This window comes from Salvelinus alpinus, chromosome 4, assembly GCF_045679555.1.
Source record: "Salvelinus alpinus chromosome 4, SLU_Salpinus.1, whole genome shotgun sequence".
Taxonomy (NCBI): Eukaryota; Metazoa; Chordata; class Actinopteri; order Salmoniformes; family Salmonidae; genus Salvelinus; species Salvelinus alpinus.
In genome coordinates, this window is record NC_092089.1 from 2420789 (window position 1) to 2448681 (window position 27893).

A 27893-nucleotide genomic window follows, 5' to 3' on the forward strand; every position below is an offset into this window, starting at 1 on the left:
TTTTGAAAGGAAGTTGATGTGGACTTTCGCGCTGACTGTACGCAACTCGGACTCGCATTAGATATTTTACTATTTGTAGATGTATACCTAGCTAGCTAGTTATCGACAGAGAAGAGCACATGTTCGGTGGTTCGTTCTATAGCTCTTAGTGTATTATAACATGTGGACACTGAACCCTTTAGAATCCGGAGGTAACTTCTGTTTTGCCCAGCTCTAGTTAGCTACAGTAACGTTAGCTATCTTAGCCATAGCGGATGACCAACCCACCAGCTAACAACATTAGCAGCTAGCTACATTTGACAGCTCGTTCTAGATGTTAGCTAGCTATGTTTCTCAGTGTATTTTGGAGTATTAGAATACGCGCTTAGAAGATGAGAATCAAATCTGTTACAGTAACTATTAAAAATTGTTACTGTCTAACGTTAATTAGCTAGTTAGTATTATTCCTATGACACAATTCATCCAAGTTACACCTGGCTAGCAAGCTAACGTGCAGTCCTACACTGTTGCAGTTGGTAATCTTCTATCTAACGCATAACATATGATGATTAAGCCCTTAATCATCCTCCAGTTGTTTTGAATAAGAACATTACTTTTCTCATTATTCAATCTCATGACATATCCTGTCCCAGGTGTCACCCACTACCTCCTGCCAGATAAGGAGTATGTGGTGGGGCGTAAGAACTGTGAGGTCATCCTGCCCAATGACCAGTCCATCAGCCGGGCTCATGCTCATCTCACTGCTACAGATCAGGTGAGAGAGACGGGGATATTCTTTATAGTAATTTTACTCACACACACAAACCCGCTTAACCAGAGCACTACCCTACAACTGCTAAATACTTCACAGAAAAATATATAGGCTGAATGTGAGCAGGCCTACATTCTGTCCCTAGTCCATCAAATGCTGTCATGTCTCCCTTGTAGTAGAAGGTGCTCTCGCACTGTTCACCATCCTAACTAGCCAGCATGAATCTTGTCTTGTAGACAGAGCTGGGTTTTTTGCCTAATGTTGTACATGTGTTACATAAGGAGACACTTGTTTTTAGGGATATCAAAATCCACGTCTTGTATTGTTTGGTTAAGAGAGTTTTTCATAAAGTAGATGTAACCAACAGACTGTTGTTGTGTTGTGTGCCAGGCCCTGTCCCTGAAGGACAGTTCTAAGTATGGCACGTTTGTTAACGAGGAGCGTCTGTCAGGAGACACCCCTCGCAGCCTGACGGCAGGGGACAGAGTGACATTTGGGGTCTTTCACAGCAAGTTCAGGTGTGCACCCACATTTACGCAATGATAATACTTTTGATGGAAACAAATTAGAAATCTATATTTTGAAATGTCTCTCTCTCTCCAGTGTGCAGCAGGTAACTGCGGTGGTGTGCTCGTCCTGTGTTGATAATGAAGGGAAGGTCTCACTGTCTCAGACCCTGCAGCTTCTGGGTGGCCGGCTGACCAACACCTGGACACAGGACTGCACTCACCTGGTCATGCCCACTGTTAAAGTCACCATCAAGGTCAGCACATGACCACAAACTGTGTGTGTGTGTGTGTGTGTGTGTGTGTGTGTGTGTGTGTGTGTGTGTGTGTGTGTGTGTGTGTGTGTGTTAATTCATCTGTACATACAGAATGTGCTCTCTCCCCATGCAGACTATCTGTGCTTTGTTGTGCTGTCGGCCCATAGTCAAGCAGGAGTTTTTCACTGAGCTCACCAAAGCCCTGCAACAGAAACAACCACCTCCAAAAGCTGAGAGGTACTAAGAGACACCACACACAAGGCTGCTGCTCACCTCCACAAACCACACAATAATAGCTGCCACTTCATCCAGGCCTCATTTTATATACCTACAGTGCATTTCCACATTTTGTTATGTTACAGCCTTATTCTGAAATTGATGAAATTGTATTTTTTAAATTGCCCAAATCGCTCACTATCCCTTCAATGTTATTGAAGGACTGTTTGTGGGTTTTAATAGTTTCTTCCCAGAGATAGACGAGCCCAGTCTGAATAAGGATGAGGTGGACCTGACCGAGAGGCCAGAACGTAAAGAACTTTTCACTGGCAAGACCTTCCTCTTCCTCAATAACAAACAGGTACTGGCCTGCCTCTCTCGCTCACACTGCAAACAGGTACTGGCCTGCCTCTCTCGCTCACACTGCAAACAGGTACTGGCCTGCCTCTCTCGCTCACACACCAAACAGGTACTGGCCTGCCTCTCTCGCTCACACTGCAAACAGGTACTGGCCTGCCTCTCTCGCTCACACTGCAAACAGGTACTGGCCTGCCTCTCTCGCTCACACTGCAAACAGGTACTGGCCTGCCTCTCTCGCTCACACACCAAACAGGTACTGGCCTGCCTCTCTCGCTCACACACCAAACAGGTACTGGCCTGCCTCTCTCGCTCACACACCAAACAGGTACTGGCCTGCCTCTCTCGCTCACACACCAAACGGGTACTGGCCTGCCTCTCTCGCTCACACTGCAAACAGGTACTGGCCTGCCTCTCTCGCTCACACTGCAAACAAATCAACATTTCAAAGTCACATGCGCTGAATACAACCTTACCATGAAATGCTTACTTACAAGCCCTTAACCAACAATGCAGTTCAAGAAATAGAGTTAAGAAAATATTTACTCAATAAACTAACGAGAGAAAAAATTAAGGGGAGAAAAAAAAGTAACAGAAGAAACTTACATAACAATAACGAGTTACCGAATCAAGGTGCGGGGGTACAGGTTAGTCGAGGTAATTTGTAAAGTGACTATGCATAGATAATAAACAGCGAGTAGCAGCAGTGTAAATTCAAAGGGGTGAGGGTCAATGTAAATAGTTTGGGTGGCCATTTGATGAATTGTTCAGCCATCTTATGGCTTGGGGGTAGAAGCTGTTAAGGAGCCTTTTTGTCCTAGACTTGGCGCTCTGGTACCGCATGCTGTGCGGTAGCAGATGTGTTGTTGCCTGCATAGCAGATGTGTTGTTGCCTACCCTTACAACCTGGGGGTGGCCTGTCAGGAAGTCCAGGATCCGGTTGCAGAGGGAGGTGTTTAGTCCCAGGGTCCTTAGCTTAGTGATGAGCTTTGTGGGCACTATGGTGTTGAACGCTGAGCTTTAGTCAATGAACAGCATTCCCACATAGGTGTTCCTTTTGTCCAGGTGTGAAAGGGCAGTGTGGAGTGCGCTTGAGATTGTGTCGTCTGTGGATCTGTTATGGTGGTATGCGAATTGGAGTGGGTCTAGGGTTTGTCGTGGAAAATCATTTTCAAATACAACGCTTACCAGAACTTTTAAAATCAAACATGCTCTTTATTACAACTGTACAGCCCACTGGCATGTCCCCGCGGAACACACCCCGCGGAACACACCCCGCGGAACACACCCCGCTTCCCAACCCCGGTTCCAACATTTATACATAAATAGCATATGGGTCCACCCCATATGCAAATAAGCATACCTCCCCTAATTCTTCCTGCCATCCTTATCTTTTTAGTTCAGGCTTCCTGCTTGTTCACGCCTACTAACGCCCATTATCTGCTTTCAGTTAAATTATAATAGTGGCCAGACCCATGCTTGTCTTAAAAATAATATATGTCCATCTACCCTCTAGGCCTATGACTCAACCCTGTATTTAATTCAATGCCCCAGCATGTTCTCTGGTATGTCCTTATTGGAATTGGCAGACTCTATGTCTCTTCTTGTCATTAGTGTCCAGTTGCCTTAAGCATATTTCTCTGGTATGTGTGCTTTTAGTGGAATGTGTAGACTATAAGTCTAGTGTGTCCAATTGTTTTAGGTGCCCATGTGTCTGGTCAGTCTGTCAGCACAATGGAGAAAATAAGAGGGCCAGAACGTCCCTTAGTATATCTCCATTACCAGTCTCATGATCAACGTGAACATGTGGTTCGTTACTTTAATGTTCAGCTGTCTTATGTCTTTATATTTTATCCATGTGTTTTATGTTACTACTACAATCCCCCCTCTGGGGCTATTTAGCCACATAAATGATACAAATAAGACTTTGGGATAGTAAATTAAAATACCTATGATAAACAAGAAAATACAAAAAATAAAAACAAAGTGAAGCATATAAACCAACTAGACCAAACATCTCCAATGTGAAATAGGAGTAAAAGATCCAATCAGAAACATTAAAGAAAACCAACTAGACCAAACATCTCCAATATTCATAAGAGTAAAAGATCAAATTTGGTATAAAAATATAATTAATCCATTCTAAGTTCATATTTGGTGTTATCCACAAAAATATAGATTCAAATCCTGATTTAACCTCATCTCTGGCCTTGAAATCCCTAGGTAGACCTCTAAGCAGTCCAATTGCATTAAGGTATACCTCAGGATCCTTATCATAAGCCATTTTAACTCTAGGTTTAACATAGTCATCATGGAGTGATTCAATAATAGTAACCTATTTAATTGCTCTAACTAAGGCACAAGGACCAATCCATCCATCAGGCAATACATTCAACAGTTAGTTTTTTTCCACACATCCAGAAACTATCAGCAATACCTCTGTCTTGATTTTTCAACATAGTAAGAGATGGCGCAACCTGAGTTATGTAACTACACAACCCTTTTCTATTCATAATCAATCCTTTATCATTACTTTTACGAACTCCCGCATTCTCTAGCACCCAAATAGTATCACATTCTACAGTGGTGTTTCCTACATCAATTCCTTCAGTGTGGTGTCTGTAAAAACATTCATATTTTCCTTTAACCACAGTACTTCTGTCTAACTGGGGTCCATTTAATTCAGTTCTAATTTCATAGGCAGCACAATCATTGTCTCCCAACTTAGTCTCGTTTAACATGGCTCTGCCTCTAGTGCTCCCTTGAGCAATCCTACATTCAATGTCACACAAGGAAATAGAATACTTTCTATTGGTACAATGGTCATTTTTCCAACTTACACAGTTTTTAAATGATGCTGGTTCAGAGACTATTAAAAGATCAGACAAAGGTGATTTTCTACACAAAATACAATTGTCCATTCTGTGTTTGTTTGCCATAGACTTAACCCATTTGTACCACTCGTTCTTCACTACTTCTTCTCGTGTGCTGTCCTTGAGTGGTTCTAATATATCTAATTCTGTCGCTTTTTCAATGTTCTTATCTTGAGGTAGATCATTAGAGTTTATCAGAAAGTTCCAAATGTCAGTAAAAAACTCTCCTGACTGATGTCTCAGGTTGCTTTGTTGGCACGGTGGTCTGCTTGTTAAGGGCAGTCGATGTCATCTAGTGGTAACTACTGTGGTCGTCACAGCAGCCGCCACCCTTGTTGTTGTCACAGGTTCTTCCTGTTCAGGTGCAGGGGTAGGTCTTCACCTTCCACTGGTTCAATCTTGTTCATGATGAGCACCTACTCGTCTTTTTCTTTGATTCATGTCAGGTCACATCCTTTCGGGTCCCAAACGACTTCTCCCTTTGTTTGGTGATGTGTCCATCCACAGAGTGCAATCTCCGATAAGGGTTTGATCCTTATGATTGAGATAGACTTCAGTTCTCCTGCTTCTGTTATACATTGAGGTGGAACATAGATTCTAACCTTGTCAGTCTTTTTGGATTGTTCGGCTGATTTCATTCTTCTCTTCCTGCTCCCACCATACATCTTGATTGTGCATTAGTCTGTTGTTTCTATACTAGCATTCACTGTTGCTTCTGTTATGTCAATGTCATTATTCTTTTGTTGTTCTAACATCAATTGTCTGTAAAGGAGGCCATTCAAAAGTTTAAAAGTCAATTGTGGGGTAATCCCCATTTTCTTCAGCTTGCGGGACTTTTCCTCCTCTTTCTTCACCTGAAGCTCCCTCCTCAGGCCGGACTTAGCTTCCATCTGGAAGGGTTTCAATTTTAGGAAAGAAACGTTCTTATTCTGTTCCTTGTGAGGCCTCTCCTCCTCTTCTGGGTGCATTAGTCGGTGCACGTGTCATATTTTGGCTTTCACTTGATTTACTGTTTTCTTGGCTCCTCCCTGGCATCTCAATCGTTTCCGCTGCTCCTGCTCCCTCCAGGCTCCCTCCTGGTGAATCAGCATCCTCAGTGTCCTCATCTCTATGTGGTTGTATCCTTCTCTCTGTTGGGACTCAGCTGCAGTGGGTCAGATGGTACCACGTCTGGCTTCTTTTTCACTTGGACGGCCGTTCTTGTTGCTTTGGCCACCTCATAGGGTCCATCTCTCCTCGGTTGATCCCACTTCCTCCGGATCCCTCCAACGTGGACTAGATCTCCAGGTACCACTGAGAGACGTCCTTCTGGTCCCCTTGGATCATCAGACGCAGAACCTCTCATCCTGGTTCAGGTTTCTGCCTACTTTCTGTGAAGCATTCATACTTAGAGACTTATGGCCTCTGTTCTAAGATTGCACCATACATCCTCTTACTTCCATCACTCATCACACAACAAACAGACATTCCAGCTGAAGCTGGCGAACCCCTCTCCTTCTGGTTTCCTAAACATAAGACTTGGAAAACAACAGACAAAACATAACAGCATTGACAATGTTATGTGTTATGCATAAATATATTCATGCAAACTGTAATCTGAGACCATGACAATTCCCACTCTCTCTTTACCTGACTCTATGCCTCCAGGATACTTTTCTGCTGGACTCCACAAAAATAAAAGCCCTAAAAAGCTTCCTCATGCTTCCACCCAGTCTTCCCCTTTCGGCCACAGGTTCTGAGAGGTGTTCCCAAATCATGTCATTTTTACTTAGTTTCCCATCTACTCCATTTCAACTGATAATCATGTGCATAACCTACAATTAACATTCTCTCTTCTTGAATTAATTCAACACTGTATATGCTTTCATATCAATCCCTTTAACATGTTTGTTTAGAGTATAATATCCTATTATCCATTCTCTTTCACATGATGTATTAAAAATAAAACAAGTAGCCTCCAAACTCAACCCAGTATGTCTATAGTGGAATCTAATCTCTCTCTCTTTCTCTCTCTGATTCCACATCCTCTGTCATGGTGTTTTCAAGCTCACCCATTATTCAGCTGGACCTTACTTCTCGTGAGACTTATGCACCCACCAAAGAGAGACATAAAGAACTTTACCACTGCAGTGTTGTAAGAAGTATACCACCAGCCTGGTGTATCTTGATGTACACTCAGTCTCCAGAATGCAGCCCAAGCCCTTCCATTTCTGGCTGTTTTTTCCTGAGGACATACACACTAACACATGGGTTATTTCCTGACAACATTAGCAAGATCACTAAATCTTAATTTTTAATAACAGCCCTATGTAACCATTCTGCCTCAAATACCTGGCCTCCTGCCACAGAAATATTCAATGATAATCAAATGATGTTCCCTACATCAACTGCTGTAAAATAACATGTAATCAGTCAAGCGTCTTCCAGTTGGAAGAATATCCAATCCTAACAAAACTATGTCATAAGTTTCTTAAACTTTTGCTCTAATGTTCAAAATGCCACCACTTATTCTTTTTACCATATCTTTAGATATGTGAATTGTTCTATTTACTTTTAGAATTGTCCCTATATTTTACACAGCCAGCTGTCTTTCCTTTTCTGTGAATTATCTCTATTTTTATACATATTTCTAGAAATAACACCCCTTTACTACCATTACCTTCATTTATAAGTCCCCTAACCCATAACTGCCATTGTTTGATACATACTTAAAACATCCTTAAGTCAATTTATATATCATTTATATCAGTCCCTCCTCAGGAACATATACACAACCTTATGTTCCTCAAAACAAAAATAAATTGACCAAACGAGAAAAAGAGAAAAAAAATAAAAATAAAATTATAATAATTATTGCACATGTGCAATATTATCACTATTTGTAAAGAAATGAAACCTGGAGAAAACATCCATCCGTGTCATTCTATGCCCAAGTTATTGTTGGTCTCTTTCTTCTTCATTCATGGGTATCTACGCACAACAGACTACCTTTTTATTCAATTAAACATTACATTTTATCATTCCAATTCCAATGACATTATAAAACGAAAGAAACAAAAAACCTTTAATCTAAAATTCTGTAAGTTTTGTCAACCACCTTGTCTCAGGATTAGTTTCCAGAGCTTCCCTAGGCCTATTAACGTTAAACAGTTCTATATCCAAATAACTAAACAGTTCTTTTTGAAATACTTTTCCCAATCCAATATTCAGGATAACAGTCCTTAGTGTTTACTTTAACTCAAATTTGACCTTATCTATTCAATACACAACATCCCTTTAATAATTAACATTTATACTAAACACTTTTATTACCAGTACTATCTATTTTCCCAATAGCCCTTTTGTCTCAGTTTCTCTCATGAGTGGCCTGATAATAAAAAAATCAGTACCCCAATAACCTTAAGTCATTATTCTCCCAACAAATATAACATAATTTCAGCATGTCTTTTTTTTTTTAGATACAGTTCACAGGTCATCAGACACAGTTGTCCCTCACTATTCAGTCGATTAGGGCGGGTATGAGCTCCACACCCACTAGTGGTGATATTCTCTCCCATGCCCTAAAGCATTCTGACGTCACCTTTCATGACAACTCCCTTATTCTACTGGTGATCTCTCAGATGAATTACAGATGATGTAGTTATCAACAAAACCCTTACAGAAACCCACACTCCAATAAACCCTTTAGAAAAACTTTCAACACTTTTTATATGCATAATGAACAAAACACATTTGTGTATTCCCCCAAAGACCATAACCCCAAAGAACTGATAGTTTTACCTATGAACCCATGTTATATCGAAAATAAAAATTAAAATAAACCTATTCGAATAACTTATTCAATTTAAGGGTACAACTCTTCATAATTTTCCCAGGGACATAATAGATTTTCAAAGTAATTATACAGTTTGAATAGAGTCTGGTGTCTTAAACATTTTATAAGTATATCCCACCTGTTCCAACAATTTCCAGTAAAAGGTGATCAGTCTTTTACAAGAAATTCCTAGGATTCAGGGCATTTTGAGACCATTAATATGTTTCCACTCCCCCTTTCTTTAGGAGCAACTTAAATACATTTTTCAAAAACATGTTCATCCTTTTGCATACCCAATTTGAAACTGAATTGGAAAAAACCCTTCCAATAAACCTACTAATGTATATTCATTCCCAGTACATGGTGCACTTAGTAGTAAATCATAAGCCAATAATCGCAAAGGGACTGGACTCACTCATCCAGAACTCCATGTTTTAGCCTTATCCAGATATTTTTATTTTTAAAGCGGCTGACTTTAATTAACTGCTTTCCACAGTAATGCAGTCTCCAATGACATTGTTGACCAGAGAAGATTAAAAAACCCTTTTTTTCCCTTATTCTTTCTGGAAAAGAAAGTGTACATATTGTTAATATTCACAACGTTACCTTTTAGTCAGCAAACCAATAATTTTACTTATCCATAGATTTTATTCTAAAGCGTCTTTAACAGTTCCAGAGAATTGTGGTATAGAATGTCTAACAATTAAAATTCCATCGTTATTTTACTAGATGTCAAACGTGATCCAATACTTCTTCTTGACCACATATAAACTGTAATCTCTATGAAACACTCATTGTTCGCTCAGAGACTATACACCGACAAGTAAAAAATTCCATTCTCACTAACCTCAAACCAATTAGTTGTTTGTTATTTTGACAAGGAAATAAACTCTTGTATAGCGGCATTTCCTACTACCGCACTAAGTTCTAATGTCACATTACACTACCCGATATACCTATATCCAGAACAGAGAGCTATTTTCTTATTGGTTCTTAGATCTTGTCAATAGTTCTGCCAATCACCCGCACGTCTGCGAGGACTAGAGGAACCACACACACAACCTCATCGCAATGTATTTTCTGATGATAGAATGTTGACATCAGAACGCCTACAAATCGAGCTTCACATTTTGGTCCCATGCGACTATTTATTTATTTATTTTTCCTAAATACTCCCATGTATTTCTACACCTTTTATTTACTATTTTTCCGAGTTAGAGCCAATCTCCTTTCCAATTAATAATTCATTTGTCACATCACTTAATTTCTTTTATCGAAGCCTACTCTATACAGTACATACATTATTTCTGAATACTACAGCATCAACTCTACTCTGTCACAGGAGAGCTGCGCGCTCCCTCTCCTGGACGTTCTGCCTACATACACACACAACTCGTCTTTCCTTCCTAATCTTCTATTTTTACACAGATCTACTCATTTCTTACAACATTATCATTCATCCTTTTATGTTTCATCCGTTCATTCAATCCCTTTGTTTTTACCTCAAAACAACTCAGTCTTTCTTTATTGACTTAATTCACTTCCTTCTACATAAGCCTAGACTTCTACAATATGACGAGACTACTGTCTAATCGGATCAGCTTGTCTTCATATCCTATTCAACCCCCAATACTTATCTTTTCTTCTATTCTTAGAGTAGTATTGTGGCGTGACCTACTGAATTACCAAACCCTGGTAGCTAGACAGAGCGGTTTTTTATTCGCAGGATTTCTTTTGCATTTGAACGCCGCACAATCGGGCCAACGTTTTTCCTGCACCTACTACTTCACCCATACAATCCTCCTTTCAGAGCGGAAACTATGAATATTTATTTAACTACTGATTTATGTTTTGACCGTATAAGTTACTTTTGCAGTTGAACGCCGCACAATCGGGCCAACGTTTTCCTACAACCTACCGATTTATGCTTTGACCGTATAAGTTACTTTTGCAGTTGAACGCCGCACAATCGGGCTAACGTTTTCCTACAACCTACTGTTTTATGCTTTGACTGTATAAGCTACTTTTGCAGTTGAACGCCACACAATCGGGCTAACGTTTTCCTACAACCTACTGTTTTATGCTTTGACTGTATAAGCTACTTTTGCAGTTGAACGCCACACAATCGGGCTAACGTTTTCCTACAACCTACTGTTTTATGCTTTGACTGTATAAGCTACTTTTGCAGTTGAACGCCGCACAATCGGGCTAACGTTTTCCTACAACCTACTGTTTTATGCTTTGACTGTATAAGCTACTTGTTGTAGCCCTGCGCCTGAGCCCAGCCGCTCAACTAGAGAGTACAAACAGTTGCGCCGATCAGCCCACACAAGGCTGCTCAAAATGAATGGTCCGACGAGAGGGGCAGTCCGAATCACACACACCCGACACGAGTCGCCCGCTCAGGTTGACTGAGGTGTGTTTACGCACATCCCAAAACAGATCCTGATACGGTCGAACCCGGCCAAGCAGAATCAGACGGAACAACTCCCCCAATCAAACCAGACACATGAACCTGTCTCGAGCAGTCCAACCAGAACAAATGCCCGCTCCCCCCAGCCAAACACCCGACACAATCAAAGTTCACAGTTCCAGTTCACTCAATCTCTAGACATGCGCATTCATACAAAACCCAAACTCACACATGCATGCACATTTATTTGAATTCAAAAGTTCTTTCGTTTTTATCGTTTTTAGGAAATTTGAGAGAGAGACCTACATGACATTCCTCCCGCTGAGACAGGACTCTGAAGCAATCCACACAAACATTTCAACTATTGTAAGAACTTGCTTACCGTATATAGTTGGGTGGCCACCTCTGTTTGTTTAGATTGTCCAAAGAACCCGCCAGCCAAGAACGTCTCCGTCCCTGTCACTCCTGGCAAGCTCGCCAATTATGTCGTGGAAAATCATTTTCAAATACAACGCTTACCAGAACTTTTAAAATCAAACATGCTCTTTATTACAACTGTACAGCCCACTGGCATGTCCCCGCGGAACACACCCCGCGGAACACACCCCGCGGAACACACCCCGCTTCCCAACCCCGGTTCCAACATTTATACATAAATAGCATATGGGTCCACCCCATATGCAAATAAGCATACCTCCCCTAATTCTTCCTGCCATCCTTATCTTTTTAGTTCAGGCTTCCTGCTTGTTCACGCCTACTAACGCCCATTATCTGCTTTCAGTTAAATTATAATAGTGGCCAGACCCATGCTTGTCTTAAAAATAATATATGTCCATCTACCCTCTAGGCCTATGACTCAACCCTGTATTTAATTCAATGCCCCAGCATGTTCTCTGGTATGTCCTTATTGGAATTGGCAGACTCTATGTCTCTTCTTGTCATTAGTGTCCAGTTGCCTTAAGCATATTTCTCTGGTATGTGTGCTTTTAGTGGAATGTGTAGACTATAAGTCTAGTGTGTCCAATTGTTTTAGGTGCCCATGTGTCTGGTCAGTCTGTCAGCACAATGGAGAAAATAAGAGGGCCAGAACGTCCCTTAGTATATCTCCATTACCAGTCTCATGATCAACGTGAACATGTGGTTCGTTACTTTAATGTTCAGCTGTCTTATGTCTTTATATTTTATCCATGTGTTTTATGTTACTACTACAGGTTTCCGGCATGATGGTGTTGATGTGAGCCATGACCAGCCTTTCAAACCACTTCATGGCTACCAACGTGAGTGCTACGGGGCGGTAATCATTTAGGCAGGTTACCTTCGCTTTCTTGGGCACAGGTACTATGGTGTTCCGCTTGAAACATGTAGGTATTACAGACTCGGTCAGTGAGAGGTTGAAAATGTCAGTGAAGTCACTTGCCAGTTGGTCCGCGCATGCTATGAGTACAAGTCCTGGTAATTTGTCTGGCCCTGCGGCTTTGTGAATGTTGACCTGTATAAAGGTCTTGCTCATATCGGCTACGGAGAGCGTGATCACACAGTCGTCCGGAACAGCTGGTAGTCTTATGCATGCTTCAGTGTTGCTGGCCTCGAAGCGAGCATAAAAATAATTTAGCTCTTCTGGTAGGCTCGCGTCACTTGGCAGCTCGCGTCTGGGTTTCCCTTTGTAGTCTGTAATATTTTTCAAGCCTTGCCACATCCGACGAGCATCTGAGCCGGTGTAGTAGAATTCAATCTTAGTCCTGTATTGACCCTTTGCCTGCTGGATGGTTCGTCTGAGGGCATAGCGGGATTTCTTATTGGTGTCCCACTCCTTGAACGCGGCAGCTCTAGCCTTTAGCTCGGTGCGGATGTTGCCTGTAATCCATGGCTTCTGGTTGGGAAATGTACGTACGGTCACTGTGGGGACGATTGCGTCAATGTACTTATTGATGAAGCCGGTGGCTGAGGTGGCATACTCCTCAATACCATTGAATGAATCCCGGAACATATTCCAGTCTGTGCTTGTAAAACAGTCCTGTAACGTAGCATCCGAGTAATCTGAACACTTCTGTATTGAGCGAGTCACTGGTACTTCCTGCTTTAATTTTTGCTTGTAAGCAGGAATCAGGAGGATAGAATTATTGGTAGGATTGCCAAATGGAGGGAGAGGGAGAGCTTTGTATGCGTCTCTGTGTGTGGAGTAAAGGTGGTCTAGCGTTTTTTCCCCCTCTGGTTGCACATGTGACATGCTGGTAGAAATTAGGTAAAACAGATATAAGTTTGCCTACATTAAAGTCTCCGGCCACTATGAGCGCCGCTTCTGAATGTGCATTTTTTTGTTTGCTTTTTGCCTTATACAGCTCGTTGAGTGCGGTCTTAGTGCCAGCATCGGTTTGGGGTGGTAAATAGACGGCTACGAATAATATAGATGAGAACTCTCTTGGTAGATAGTGTGGTCTACAGCTTATCATGAGGTATTCTACTTCAGGCGAGAAATACTTTGAGGCTTCTTTAATATTAGACATTGCGCACCAGCAGTTATTGACCAATAGACACACACCCACACCCCTTGTCTTACCAGACGTAGCTGCTCTGTCCTGCCGATGCACTGAGAAGCCAGCCAGCTCTATATTATCCGTGTCGTCGTTCAGCCATGTCTCGGTGAAACAGGATATTACAGTTTAATGTTCCGTTGGTAGGATAGTCCTAATCGTAGATTGTCCAATTTTGTTTTCCAATGATTTCACATAGGCCAATAATACGGAGGGTAGTGGTGGTTTACCTCCTCGTCGACAAATTCTTACAAGGCACCCCGCAGCCCTCCCTTTTCCTCCGTCTTTTCTTCACGCTGATGACAGGGATTTGGGCCTTGTCTTGACGAAGCAGTATATTCTTAGCGTCAGACTCATTAAAGAATAAATCTTAATCCAGGTTGAGGTGAGTAATCGCTGTTCTGATGTCCAGAAGCTCTTTTCGGTCATAAGAGATGGTAGCAGCAACATTATGTACAAAATGAGTTACAAACAATGCAAAAAAGAAATAAAAAATAGCACAGTTGGTTAGGAGCCCGTAAAAAACAGCCTGTTGTTTTGGCCCCAAACAAACAATGGCAGACGGAAGTGAGGGTGGTGCGGCAGGTGCTGCTTCTCCTACAGATGCTGTTATTTTATCTAAAACATCAGGTGTACGCCGACCCCAGCTAAGTAACTCATGCTAAAATTTAAAGCGCAATTATGTGTTTTATCTCCAGTATATTGCCATGATTGTCAGTTATGTAGCTGCTCTACTGATAATCTCAGTGCGTCCTTGCTGGGATGACTGCTTGAGAATATCAACACCAAACACATTGGTTCACCGTTCCACGGGAGCGGACAGCACACAGCATACCATAATGTTCTGAATAATAGCCAAGTTTACCTCGCTCTCTATTCCCCTGAACCGCTTAGGCGTAACAAACACAAGTCCAACATTTATCGGAAACTGTTAAACTACTTGTTCACTACCCTCCTGCTCTTCGGGGATGTGCAACTCAATCCTGGGCCTAACATCACCGAGCCAGCAATACTCACCGGAGTGGAAAGCAGTGGATGGCCTCGTCCACTGATCGTCGCCGCTGCGGAAGTGGGTGAGTGCTATGGTCCCATGGTTTCTCTCGACTCACCCGGCTCCAAGATGGAATTTGACTCTTCAAACATATCCAAGTCGTAATATGTTATCCCGGACTCTGCTTCTGGTACGCAAGCTGTTTTAATCAGTTCCCCGCATCCAGTGCAGGCGGGAGGGATAGTTAATTGCACAACCGAACTGCCCCGATTCAAAACAGCCTAAACCCAGCCGCCAGAAAACACATGAAAATTTTACAATCACTCTCGAGTCATCTGGGACCCACGAGCTAAGCCCACGAGCTAAGCCCAAGGGACTACTAGGGTGGCACTTGAACATTTGTAGTGTCATTCAAAAAAGTGATCAAATTCAACATCTTTTCACAGACTCCAACCTTGACTACCTCTGTCTTTCAGAGACATGGCTCCATTAAAAACTCTCCATATGCTGCTTTGATTGTGCCTGGCTACAATGTTTTCAGGAGAGACAGGACTGAAGGAAGCGGGGGTCTGGTGATTTACATTAAAGAACATATCCGGTGTAAACAAATTGAGTGGTCATGTGATAATAAACTAGACTGTATTGGCCTGAAGGTTACACTGTCTCCCCAAATGTCTTTTACCCTCATTGGAATGTATAGGCCACCTTCCACCAAAAGTGTTTTGTTATCAGTTTAATAACATGCTTAGGGAATGTGATTTTGGGGAAGAGGTCATCTTAATGGAGGGATTTTAACATTAATTATGAAGACAAGTCTTGTAGGAAAACCATCAAACGGATCACTAATACCTTTGACCTTACACAGCTAGTTAAAGGGCCAACCAGAGTGACTTGTTGCTCTAAAACACAGATTGATTTGGTGTTCAGTAATAAATCAGAGAGAGTGACTAAATCATTCATAATCTGACACTTTTAGCCAGAAAGCTTTCTAAGAGCAGGTTTAACCTCTCTACTGTTAGAAAGCCGGATCAACTAAGAATACCTAAGAGTGAATTAAATTATTTTCAAAATGCAATTAAGGGAATTAACTGGAATGATCTCTTGTCCTATACAGATGTGGAAGCTGATAGTCAGGTTTTTCTATCCACAATCCAGACTACAATAAATGGTTTCCTAAAGAAAAGAAAATCCAAACCTGGCCAAAGGAGCACTCTTCCTTGGCTAAATGGAGAAATCGATGAAAATGCTCTAAAAACAGCCCTAAAGTCCAAATTAGAGCATGACAGATGTAGGTTTACCATGTTGAGAAATAACGTGATGAAAGAAATCAGACAGGCCAAGGCAAACCTTTTTATTAACATAACTGGTGAAGCAAAGGGAAATTCTAAATGTATCTGGGAGAATCAAAAAAAGTTAACAGGGAAAGACCATAGTAACACTGCAAAAAGACTAGAAATCATGGTGAATAACAATCTAACACAGGATGCAGTCAAAATAGCAATAGCCTTCAATTCCTACTTTATTGACTCTGTCAGGGTACTGACAGAACCCCTCCACTGGTTTCTTGGGCTCAGTGTTAGTGAATGACGCTCAACCTGTCTTCGTCATAAGGGAGGTTTTTGAGTCAGAGGTGAACAGGGTGATTAGCACACTAAAGAACTCTAAAGCCCAAAAAGTGTTTGGGCTGGACTCTACCTTTCTTAAAAACTACAGAGAGTCACTCATTGGCCCCATTTACTAAGGTCACCAACACATCTATTGGTCAGGGGGTGTTTCCAAGGGTATGGAAGTCGGCCATAATAACAGCCATCTTTACATATTTTTTTTAACATTTTAGTTAAAAAAAGGCGCACCGGTTTCAGTGTGTCAAGAACTGCAGCGCTGCTAGGTTTTTCATGCTCAACAGTTTCCTGTGTATCAAGAATGGTCCACCACCCAAAGGACATCTAGCCAACTTGACACAACTGTGGGAAGCATTGGAGTCAACATGGGCCAGCATCCCTGTCGAACGCTTTCGACAACTTGTAGAGTCCATGCCCTGACGAATTGAGGCTGTTCTGAGGGCAAAAAGGGGGTGCAACTCAATATTAGGAAGGTGTTCCTAATGTTTGGTATACTCGGTGTATAGTATAATGAAGAATAATATAAAATGGTAGTAAAATAATACAAAATAAATTATAGAAATAACATAAATAAAATGGTAAGTCAATAGTAGAAATCAAAAAATATAGTGAATATTAGGGACCTTTATCTCTAATAATACCATTACCACTAGTAGCACTTCTACCTTTATCTCTACTACTACCATTACCACTAGTAGCAGTTCCACCTTTATCTCTAATAATACCATTACCACTAGTAGCACTTCTACCTTTATCTCTACTACTACCATTACCACTAGTAGCACTTCTACCTCTATCTCTAATAATACCATTACCACTAGTAGCACTTCTACCTTTATCTCTAATAATACCATTACCACTAGTAGCACTTCTACCTTTATCTCTAATAATACCATTACCACTAGTAGCACTTCTACCCCTATCTCTAATAATACCATTACCACTAGTAGCACTTCTACCCCTATCTCTAATAATACCATTACCACTAGTAGCACTTCTACCTTTATCTCTAATAATACCATTACCACTAATAGCACTTCTACCTTTATCTCTAATAATACCATTACCACTAGTAGCACTTCTACCTTTATCTCTACTACAACCATTACCACTAGTAGCATTTCTACCTTTATCTCTAATAATACCATTACCACTAGTAGCACTTCTACCTTTATCTCTACTACAACCATTACCACTAGTAGCATTTCTACCTTTATCTCTAATAATACCATTACCACTAGTAGCACTTCTACCTTTATCTCTACTACTACCATTACCACTAGTAGCACTACTACCATTACCACTAGTAGCACTTCTACCTTTCTCTACTACTACCATTACCACTAGTAGCACTTCTACCTTTCTCTACTACTACCATTACCACTAGTAGCACTTCTACCTTTATCTCTACTACTACCATTACCACTAGTAGCACTTCTACCTTTATCCCTACTACCACCATTACCACTAGTAGCACTTCTACCTTTATCTCTACTACCACCATTACCACTAGTAGCACTTCTACCTTTATCTCTACTACTACCATTACCACTAGTAGCACTTCTACCTCTATCTCTACTACTACCATTACCACTAGTAGCACTTCTACCTCTATCTCTACTACTACCATTACCACTAGTAGCACTTCTACCTTTATCCCTACTACCACCATTACCACTAGTAGCACTTCTACCTTTATCCCTACTACCACCATTACCACTAGTAGCACTTCTACCTCTAATATCTCTACTACCACCATTACCACTAGTAGCAATTCTACCTCTAATATCTCTACTACTACCATTACCACTAGTAGCACTTCTACCTCTATCTCTACTACTACCATTACCACTAGTAGCACTTCAACCTTTATCTCTACTACTACCATTACCACTAGTAGCACTACTACCATTACCACTAGTAGCACTTCTACCTTTATCTCTACTACTACCATTACCACTAGTAGCACTTCTACCTTTATCCCTACTACCACCATTACCACTAGTAGCACTTCTACCTTTATCTCTACTACCACTAGTAGCACTTCTACCTTTATCTCTACTACTACCATTACCACTAGTAGCACTTCTACCTCTATCTCTACTACCACCATTACCACTAGTAGCACTTCTACCTTTATCTCTACTACTACCATTACCACTAGTAGCACTTCTACCTTTATCTCTACTACTACCATTACCACTAGTAGCACTTCTACCTTTATCCCTACTACCACCATTACCACTAGTAGCACTTCTACCTTTATCTCTACTACCACTAGTAGCACTTCTACCTTTATCTCTACTACTACCATTACCACTAGTAGCACTTCTACCTCTATCTCTACTACCACCATTACCACTAGTAGCACTTCTACCTTTATCTCTACTACTACCATTACCACTAGTAGCACTTCTACCTTTATCTCTACTACTACCATTACCACTAGTAGCACTTCTACCTTTATCCCTACTACCACCATTACCACTAGTAGCACTTCTACCTTTATCTCTACTACCACTAGTAGCACTTCTACCTTTATCTCTACTACTACCATTACCACTAGTAGCACTTCTACCTCTATCTCTACTACCACCATTACCACTAGTAGCACTTCTACCTCTATCTCTACTACCACCATTACCACTAGTAGCACTTCTACCTTTATCTCTACTACTACCATTACCACTAGTAGCAATTCTACCTCTAATATCTCTACTACCACCATTACCACTAGTAGCACTTCTACCTCTAATATCTCTACTACCACCATTACCACTAGTAGCACTTCTACCTTTATCTCTACTACTACCATTACCACTAGTAGCACTTCTACCTCTATCTCTACTACTACCATTACCACTAGTAGCACTTCTACCTTTATCTCTACTACCACCATTATCACTAGTAGCACTTCTATCTCTACCGACTACCTACTATAACTAACTCATAACTGTCATCATCACCATTACATCACAACTACCATCATCATCATTACTACTACCACCACCACTATCCCTACCGTCATTAAACTACTATCATTACCGTCACCCCTACTACCCGTACCGCTACTATTTGGAATAATAATCACAATAATAATAATAAATCTCTCACTCACTTCTCTCCAGCAAAAGCGTCTGAGTTTGGCAGTGAGTTGTGGAGGTGGGAGGAGCCAGCTCTTGGAGGAGGGGTCTGTCCCTGTGTCACTCCTGGAATCACCATTGAGCTGTGTGATCGGCATGGCAACGGGAAACTCCCAAGCACTACTGCCCCCCTCCACTAAGAAGTGGGCAGACTCTGTGGGGAGGATTCTACAGAGGTACACACATTGCAGTATCATAAAGACAGAGTGCAGTTTGAGTGTGTACCATACCTAAAAAAGGGAGATTTGTTTTGGGGGAGGGGAACTACACAAACAATTGAGACATTCCCAAAGCTTTTGAGACTTGAGGCTTTTCCTATGTCAATTCAGTGTTATGGTGTTACACTTCTTCTCTGCAGCTCTGAAATGAGACTAACTGGTTGTCAGCACAGTCTATATTTACCATCTCGCACGCTCTCCAGGAAAGGTCTTCGATTCATCACAGAGTCTGAGATCGGATTGGCTGCCATCTATGTCAGCTGTGACAAGTACTGCAATCCCTCCAATCAGATGGCTGACTCAGGTGGGTGGGGCTCTCATACGGTGAATCATAGTCTCAGTTTATTTTGAGTTCCTGATTTTATAATGATATGGACTTATATAGTGGAGTCAACACTTGTATCGTTGTTAATGTGTTTTTCCCCTGGTCAGAATCCATGAGAATGAAACCCACCATCCCTGGCGCCACGCTATCCCAGAATGCACCAGTGGACGAGACGGTAATGCCAGCAGCGTCTCAGAACATCACAGCCTATGCTGTAAACACAGAGCCTTCACAGGGCATCAGTGGGTAAGACACACACACACAACCTGAGCTCCAAACTCACAGTTCTATTTGAGTGCATCAGGCTGATCTGTGTTGTCTTATCCCTGAGTAGGGTGGACGTGGCTGGGGTGAGCGCAGTTGGAGAGACCCCTGAGAGGGACCAGAGCCGGACCACCTCTCATCTTAACCGATCCAAACCCTCAGGCCGAGAGCTGGCCGGGACCTGCACAGTGGCAGAGACTATGATGTCATCATTCAGCGCCTCAGACAGCGCTGGTGGTGGCGGCTCGGACAGAAAAAGGGGAGAGCTACAACATCCAGGTAGAATAGTTTCTAATGACTTAGGCAGAGTGGGTGGGTGTCAGAGTTACAGTAGGAAAGTTCTGGCGTGGGCCATATAAACTGAAAACACGGGTCTGCTAAATGACATTGCATTATCATGATATTAGGTGGCGAGAAAGGTGATGCTATCACCAGATTCCTGGCCACAGCCCCTCGGACCAACGGAGGAGTGCAGACGATGTCCCCACAGAAGCGCTCCTCCCAGAAACAACAGGTCTCGCAGAAAGGTTCCCCCCAGAAACAGTCTGCCCTCACTAATTTCTTCCAGCCTGTCGGCAAGAAAAGGCAAGTGCAGCTCTCTGGAGATATCCATACAATTCCACACAGTGGCTTATCAATCTTGAGTTAATGGTGATATATACAGACACCAATGTTTTCTCTCTCAGACCTCGGGAAGGTGAGGAGTCCCCTACTGTCCAATCAGAGGCCAAGCTCTCCAGGAGGGAAGAAGACAAGGAGAAGATGAAGAGGACAGTACCACAGCACTCAGAGACCTCCAACTCCACACACCCCCCCACAGGCAGGTCCCAGGGCCAACACAGCTCAGGTGCACATCTGTTTCCAGGTCAGACTGAGGCTCTGTCAGAGGGGTTCTCCAACCCTGCCCAGCAGGGGCTCCAATCCAGGAAGAGGAAGGAGATGGAGGAGGAGACTAAAGGGGGTGGGGCTTCAGAGATAGAGATGAACGAACTGGAGTCCATCATGTCTGAGGACATGGACGAATCGGATGAGCCTATGTCAGCCAGTCAAGGCCAGCGGTTGAAGCTGACGGAACAGCGTTCAACCAATCAAGGCCAGAGGTCTCAACTGACAGACAAGAGCTCAACCAATAGAAAACAGCTCCTAGAGACAGTGGAACTTACCTCTGCCAATAAGAAACAGCGGGTTTATCCAGTGGAACCAATCGCAGCTAATCATAGGTCAGGCTTGGATTTAGAAGAGCGATCGTCAGCCAGCAGACGACAGCAAGCGGAGCCTGTAGCTGAGGTCAAAGACGAAGAGGTGTCTTTCATTGAGGTGAGAGGAGCTGTCATTGTGTGTTTGTTGTCATGTGTTTCTATCAAGACTGGGATCAATTCCAATTGAAGCCACTCGATTCAGGAAGTGATTTTAATTTAAAATATACAAATTGATAGCTTCGACTTCTCAGTTTCATTGAAAATATCTGCCATTTTTAAAATCACTGAATTGTAATTTCAGTTTACTTCCTGAATTGACTGCCTTCCCCAGCCCTGGTTTCTATGAGGTGACTATTATTATGAACTATCCTCTATCTTCTGTCCCCCCCCCAAGTCAAAACCTGTTAATGGTGTGACCCCTGGTCATCTGGAAGAGCCAGAGACTGATGCCAAACCTGTCAAACAGGAAGCCTCAGTAAGTCCTGTCTGTATCTGTCTGGAGTAGGGGCCAGTGGGGAAGAGTTAGGTCTGGAGTAGGGGCCAATGGGGAAGAGTTAGGTCTGTCAGTAACTGGTCTGGAGTAGGGGCCAGTGGGGAAGAGTTAGGTCTGTCAGTAACTGGTCTGGAGTAGGGACCAGTGGGGAAGAGTTAGGTCTGGAGTAGGGGCCAGTGGGGAAGAGTTAGGTCTGGAGTAGGGGCCAGTGGGGAAGAGTTAGGTCTGTCAGTAACTGGTCTGGAGTAGGGGCCAGTGGGGAAGAGTTGGGTCTGTCAGTAACTGGTCTGGAGTAGGGGACAGTGGGGAAGAGTTAGGTCTGTCAGTAACTGGTCTGGAGTAGGGGCCAGTGGGGAAGAGTTAGGTCTGTCAGTAACTGGTCTGGAGTAGGGGCCAGTGGGGAAGAGTTAGGTCTGTCAGTAACTGGTCTGGAGTAGGGACCAGTGGAGAAGAGTTAGGTCTGTCAGTAACTGGTCTGGAGTAGGGACCAGTGGGGAAGAGTTAGGTCTGTCAGTAACTGGTCTGGAGTAGGGGCCAGTGGGGAAGAGTTAGGTCTGTCAGTAACTGGTCTGGAGTAGGGGCCAGTGGGGAAGAGTTAGGTCTGTCAGTAACTGGTCTGGAGTAGGGGCCAGTGGGGAAGAGTTAGGTCTGTCAGTAACTGGTCTGGAGTAGGGACCAGTGGGGAAGAGTTAGGTCTGTCAGTAACTGGTCTGGAGTAGGGGCCAGTGGAGAAGAGTTAGGTCTGTCAGTAACTGGTCTGGAGTAGGGACCAGTGGGGAAGAGTTAGGTCTGTCAGTAACTGGTCTGGAGTAGGGGCCAGTGGGGAAGAGTTAGGTCTGTCAGTAACTGGTCTGGAGTAGGGGCCAGTGGGGAAGAGTTAGGTCTGTCAGTAACTGGTCTGGAGTAGGGACCAGTGGAGAAGAGTTAGGTCTGTCAGTAACTGGTCTGGAGTAGGGACCAGTGGGGAAGAGTTAGGTCTGTCAGTAACTGGTCTGGAGTAGGGGCCAGTGGGGAAGAGTTAGGTCTGTCAGTAACTGGTCTGGAGTAGGGACCAGTGGAGAAGAGTTAGGTCTGTCAGTAACTGGTCTGGAGTAGGGGCCAGTGGGGAAGAGTTAGGTCTGTCAGTAACTGGTCTGGAGTAGGGGCCAGTGGGGAAGAGTTAGGTCTGTCAGTAACTGGTCTGGAGTAGGGACCAGTGGGGAAGAGTTAGGTCTGTCAGTAACTGGTCTGGAGTAGGGGCCAGTGGAGAAGAGTTAGGTCTGTCAGTAACTGGTCTGGAGTAGGGGCCAGTGGGGAAGAGTTAGGTCTGTCAGTAACTGGTCTGTGTGTTGTGATGTAGGGTTTAGGGGGTGAGAATCTCCCCAGCAGACTTATAGTGGTGGAGTTCAAATCCCTCACCGTGGCAACACCGGCAAGACCTAAACCACGCCCCATGGAGACGCACGGCAATGTCAACAGGAAGGACTTTAAACGCTTCCGCAAGGTAGACCCCAGAATGCACCTCACCACAACACAGGGTCATGGGACTCTGTTAGCTTAGTGTCTCTGTTTCTGTGTGTGTGTAGTAATGTGTGTGTGTGTTTCAGGTCCCAGTTCCCGGTGCCCAGGGTTTGCCCAACATCATCGGAGGGTCAGACCTGTTGGCCCACAACCGAGGCAAGAACTCTGAGCTGGAGGAGTGGCTGAGAGACGCAGCAGAGGTACACAGTCCTACTTCAGCTGCTGTTTACTACAATACTTACTGTCTGTTTAGCAACCCCTGAGACACACAAACACTCCTAGAAGAGAAGTACATGGTATTTACCATGAAATGGTAGTAACAGGGGATGGAGGGAGCTGAGGCTGGGTAGAGAGGAGATGGAGGGGGCTGAGGCTGGGTAGAGAGGAGATGGAGGGGGCTGAGGCTGGGTAGAGAGGAGATGGAGGGGGCTGAGGCTGGGTAGAGAGGAGATGGAGGGGGCTGAGGCTGGGTAGAGAGGAGATGGAGGGGGCTGAGGCTGGGTAGAGAGGAGATGGAGGGGGCTGAGGCTGGGTAGAGAGGAGATGGAGGGGGCTGAGGCTGGGTAGAGAGGAGATGGAGGGGGCTGAGGCTGGGTAGAGAGGAGATGGAGGGGGCTGAGGCTGGGTAGAGAGGAGATGGAGGGGGCTGAGGCTGGGTAGAGGGGGGGGCTGAGGCTGGGTAGAGGGGGGGGTTGAGGCTGGGTAGAGGGGGGAGTTGAGGCTGGGTAGAGGGGGGGGTTGAGGCTGGGTAGAGGGGGGGGTTGAGGCTGGGTAGAGGGGGGGGGGTTGAGGCTGGGTAGAGGGGGGGGGGGTTGAGGCTGGGTAGAGGGGGGGGGGTTGAGGCTGGGTAGAGGGGGGGGTTGAGGCTGGGTAGAGGGGGGGGTTGAGGCTGGGTAGAGGGGGGGGGTTGAGGCTGGGTAGAGGGGGGGGGTTGAGGCTGGGTAGAGGGGGGGGGTTGAGGCTGGGTAGAGGGGGGGGGGTTGAGGCTGGGTAGAGGGGGGGGGGTTGAGGCTGGGTAGAGGGGGGGGGTTGAGGCTGGGTAGAGGGGGGGGGTTGAGGCTGGGTAGAGGGGGGGGGTTGAGGCTGGGTAGAGGGGGGGGGTTGAGGCTGGGTAGAGGGGGGGGGGTTGAGGCTGGGTAGAGGGGGGGGGGGGGGGTTGAGACTGGGTAGAGGGGGGGGGGTTGAGGCTGGGTAGAGGGGGGGGGGGGTTGAGGCTGGGTAGAGGGGGGGGGGTTGAGGCTGGGTAGAGGGGGGGGGGGTTGAGGCTGGGTAGAGGGGGGGGGGGTTGAGGCTGGGTAGAGGGGGGGGGGTTGAGGCTGGGTAGAGGGGGGGGGGGGTTGAGGCTGGGTAGAGGGGGGGGTTGAAGCTGGGTAGAGGGGGGGGGGTTGAGGCTGGGTAGAGGGGGGGGGTTGAGGCTGGGTAGAGGGGGGGGTTGAGGCTGGGTAGATGGGGGGGTTGAGGCTGGGTAGAGGGGGGGGGTTGAGGCTGGGTAGAGGGGGGGGGTTGAGGCTGGGTAGAGGGGGGGGTTGAGGCTGGGTAGAGGGGGGGGTTGAGGCTGGGTAGAGGGGGGGGGTTGAGGCTGGGTAGAGGGGGGGGGTTGAGGCTGGGTAGAGGGGGGGGGGGTTGAGGCTGGGTAGAGGGGGGGGGTTGAGGCTGGGTAGAGGGGGGGGGGGTTGAGGCTGGGTAGAGGGGGGGGGGTTGAGGCTGGGTAGAGGGGGGGGGGGTTGAGGCTGGGTAGAGGGGGGGGGGTTGAGGCTGGGTAGAGGGGGGGGGTTGAGGCTGGGTAGAGGGGGGGGGGGTTGAGGCTGGGTAGAGGGGGGGGGGTTGAGGCTGGGTAGAGGGGGGGGGTTGAGGCTGGGTAGAGGGGGGGGGGGTTGAGGCTGGGTAGAGGGGGGGGGGTTGAGGCTGGGTAGAGGGGGGGGGGTTGAGGCTGGGTAGAGTTGGGGGGGTTGAGGCTGGGTAGAGGGGGGGGTTGAGGCTGGGTAGAGAGGAGATGGAGGGGGCTGAGGCTGGGTAGAGAGGAGATGGAGGTTTGTGGGTCAAAGCCCTGTGTCTGTGTGTTTCAGGATGAGCGTCAGAACAAGAAAGAGGAGACTTTGGGAGATGACCTCTTCAGGTACGAGGACAAGGCTTGTCAGGCTGCAAACACCAAAACAATCAACCCAAACCAATTTGGGTCACATTATTTCAGGTGGAGGACACCACAGTCTACAGTACAATGTAAACCAAGCTGTGGCCCGGGCTATTGGTTGGAAGAGGTTTGGAGCCAGGCTGGGAATGAATGGATAAATGTAGAGTGATGTTGATTATGTTGAACCCTCCAGCCCCCAAGGTAGAAAAAGTCAGCCACTCCGTCTGCAGTGGAGCAGAAGGGTTGGAGCACCCAGCTTACACAAACATCACATTCCCAGGGGGCATTGCTCCGTGTTCAAGGACGTCACTACCAGACACAAGACAACAGCGCCCTACAGGCTGACGCACACACAGCTGCCTGCCCACACGATGACTGGGACTAGAGGTTGTCTGCTGAGCTCTTCACTACTCCACACTCATTCATTCATCTATTCATTCCCTTAACCCCAATTCAGAAACACAAGACAACATTGACCGCCCAGCAACATAGCCTTGGTTGTAGCTGTAATCCAACCAACATGGCTGATCTCAGGTTTTGATTCCAGCTAAACTATGATTCACATTCAATAGAGCTGTATTCTCCCTCAAGGAGAAATTAGCTGGTCCCCTGCATACGTACAATACACATCAACACCATTTTTGGAATCGCCTGTCAAATAGTCATCTGAAAAGGACCATTTAGACCAAGACCCACAGAACAGAGAGAAACATTCCTGATGTGAGTGGGTGGATTTTCGTTTGGGACGGTTTGGGCTTGTTGTCACTGACCAATCAGCGCCCAGTGATTCCTGCGTCACACCTGGTTGTCTGGGTTATGCTGGTGATGTATGCACACGCTAGGGCTGCTGCATTTTCCCTGGCTAAGCATAAAAGGGTGTGTGCGTGCCTGCCTGGAGCGAGACTGCTGTTTGATCATTGAGTCATGATGCCCACTCAGTCATGCATGGCCAGAGGACAGCGCCGGCTACTAAGAAAACAAGTCGTGGTTTTATGTTTTTGGGTCTGGCCCGAACCCGTCTCCCAGACTTAGTTTATTGGGAGGATGTTTGGTTTGAGTTCTTCAAACCCGGCCAGAGGTTTACAGCGCTGGCTTAATTTGGGCTATTTTTAATATTTGTCCAAAATGCATCCAGGATTGATCGAGCAGGAATGTTAAAAGCCTGAGTGTTTAGGTGGGATGTCTAGATGGCCACTGCCCTGACTTAACCTGTGTGTGTGTGTGTGTGTGTGTGTGTGTGTGTGTGTGTAGGTACAACCCCAAACCCACCAAGAAAAGATGAGAGCACCTGGCTGCAACATGTGAAGCCCTGCAGACAAATGTTCATCTTAAGACACAGGAAGGGATGTCAACACCCCATGGAATGTTTTGCGCTTCTATAATTCTCAGTTTGATAGAACTGTCATCTCCGCTCCACTAATAATGTTCATGAATGGATCTTTGAGTTAACTCTGGTCATTTTGAGTACAATGGTCAAGAGGGGCCTGTCAATGACAAATGTTTAAACGTTTTTTGTCGGTGATAGATGTGGGCAGAAATGTCTAACTTTCTATGTACTGTACACTAATTATATACCTTGATTTAGTCACTGATAGCGAGGAAATGTAAACAAATAAATAGGTTTTACGTTTCAAGATTTTTATTTGTTCATAATAAAAAATACAGTATACAAAACATATTAAAAACTCATTTGAGTTGTACAAGAGAGGAGTCCAACTCTACCACGCACCAAGCAGCTTGTGTGTCTGTTGTGAACAGGAGAAGACCGTGGGATATATGTTGTAAGACAGTAGTAGAAAACCCTGGTTAGACCCCAGGTGTTGGGGAACCTGCTGTTTCCTTTTATTAATCAACCCCTAGTTAACCCTTCTCATCAAGGCACCTACTGTGTAGATTGGACATGTAGGTGTAATTAGCCATAAGCCAATGGTCTATCTGGGGGCAAGGTTGAGTGACTACCACCACCTTACATTTACACCTATCCACTGATTCATCTTTTCAGGTCTGGATGTAGTGCCTAAAGGATGGTTAGTTTGGAATACAGCATATTGACTAGGAACTCCATACATTTTCAGTTTGCTGATCTTGTCAACAATCTATATTTTATCCCAATTCCACAATTTGTTTCGTTTTTTCTTTTCTGCAAGCAGCTTTAGTCTTGAGGATGACTGAATGCGGAAATAAACTGCATATGAATACACACATTCTAATGGCGACTGACTGGTTCAATAAATGAATGAAACTCTACCCTCAGTCCTCACAGCTTTACATACAGTGACAGGTATTTGA

General features: G+C 44.7%; 1 protein-coding gene across 2 annotated transcripts; it reads left to right on the forward strand.

The window, feature by feature from the left end:
- LOC139572736 (nibrin-like) lies at nucleotides 1–27851 on the forward strand. 2 transcript variants are annotated; one of them, XM_071395464.1, is made up of 17 exons: nucleotides 1–191; nucleotides 633–754; nucleotides 1142–1269; nucleotides 1355–1514; nucleotides 1648–1751; nucleotides 1974–2091; nucleotides 19460–19650; nucleotides 19896–19996; nucleotides 20125–20263; nucleotides 20352–20560; nucleotides 20689–20866; nucleotides 20968–21598; nucleotides 21875–21955; nucleotides 23313–23456; nucleotides 23560–23673; nucleotides 25540–25589; nucleotides 26856–27851. In XM_071395464.1, the coding sequence occupies exons 1-17, from the start codon at nucleotides 161–163 to the stop codon at nucleotides 26884–26886; spliced, it is 2532 nt and encodes an 843-aa protein (XP_071251565.1). In that variant the 5' UTR covers nucleotides 1–160; the 3' UTR covers nucleotides 26887–27851. The 2 variants fall into 2 exon arrangements, with proteins under 2 accessions (XP_071251565.1, XP_071251566.1); XM_071395465.1 differs by lacking the exon at nucleotides 21875–21955.
- The last annotated feature ends 42 nt before the right edge of the window (nucleotides 27852–27893 follow it).

What these genes read in the sequence shown, in the direction of transcription:
- LOC139572736 (XM_071395464.1), top strand. Translation starts at nt 161, where the DNA reads ATGTGGACACTGAACCCTTTAGAATCCGGAG. An exon ending in TCTTCCTCAATAACAAACAG is followed by an intron (nt 2,092 to 19,459) that starts GTACTGGCCTGC and finishes ACTTCTCTCCAG; the next exon opens with CAAAAGCGTCTGAGTTTGGC. An exon ending in GGGAGAGCTACAACATCCAG is followed by an intron (nt 20,561 to 20,688) that starts GTAGAATAGTTT and finishes TCATGATATTAG; the next exon opens with GTGGCGAGAAAGGTGATGCT.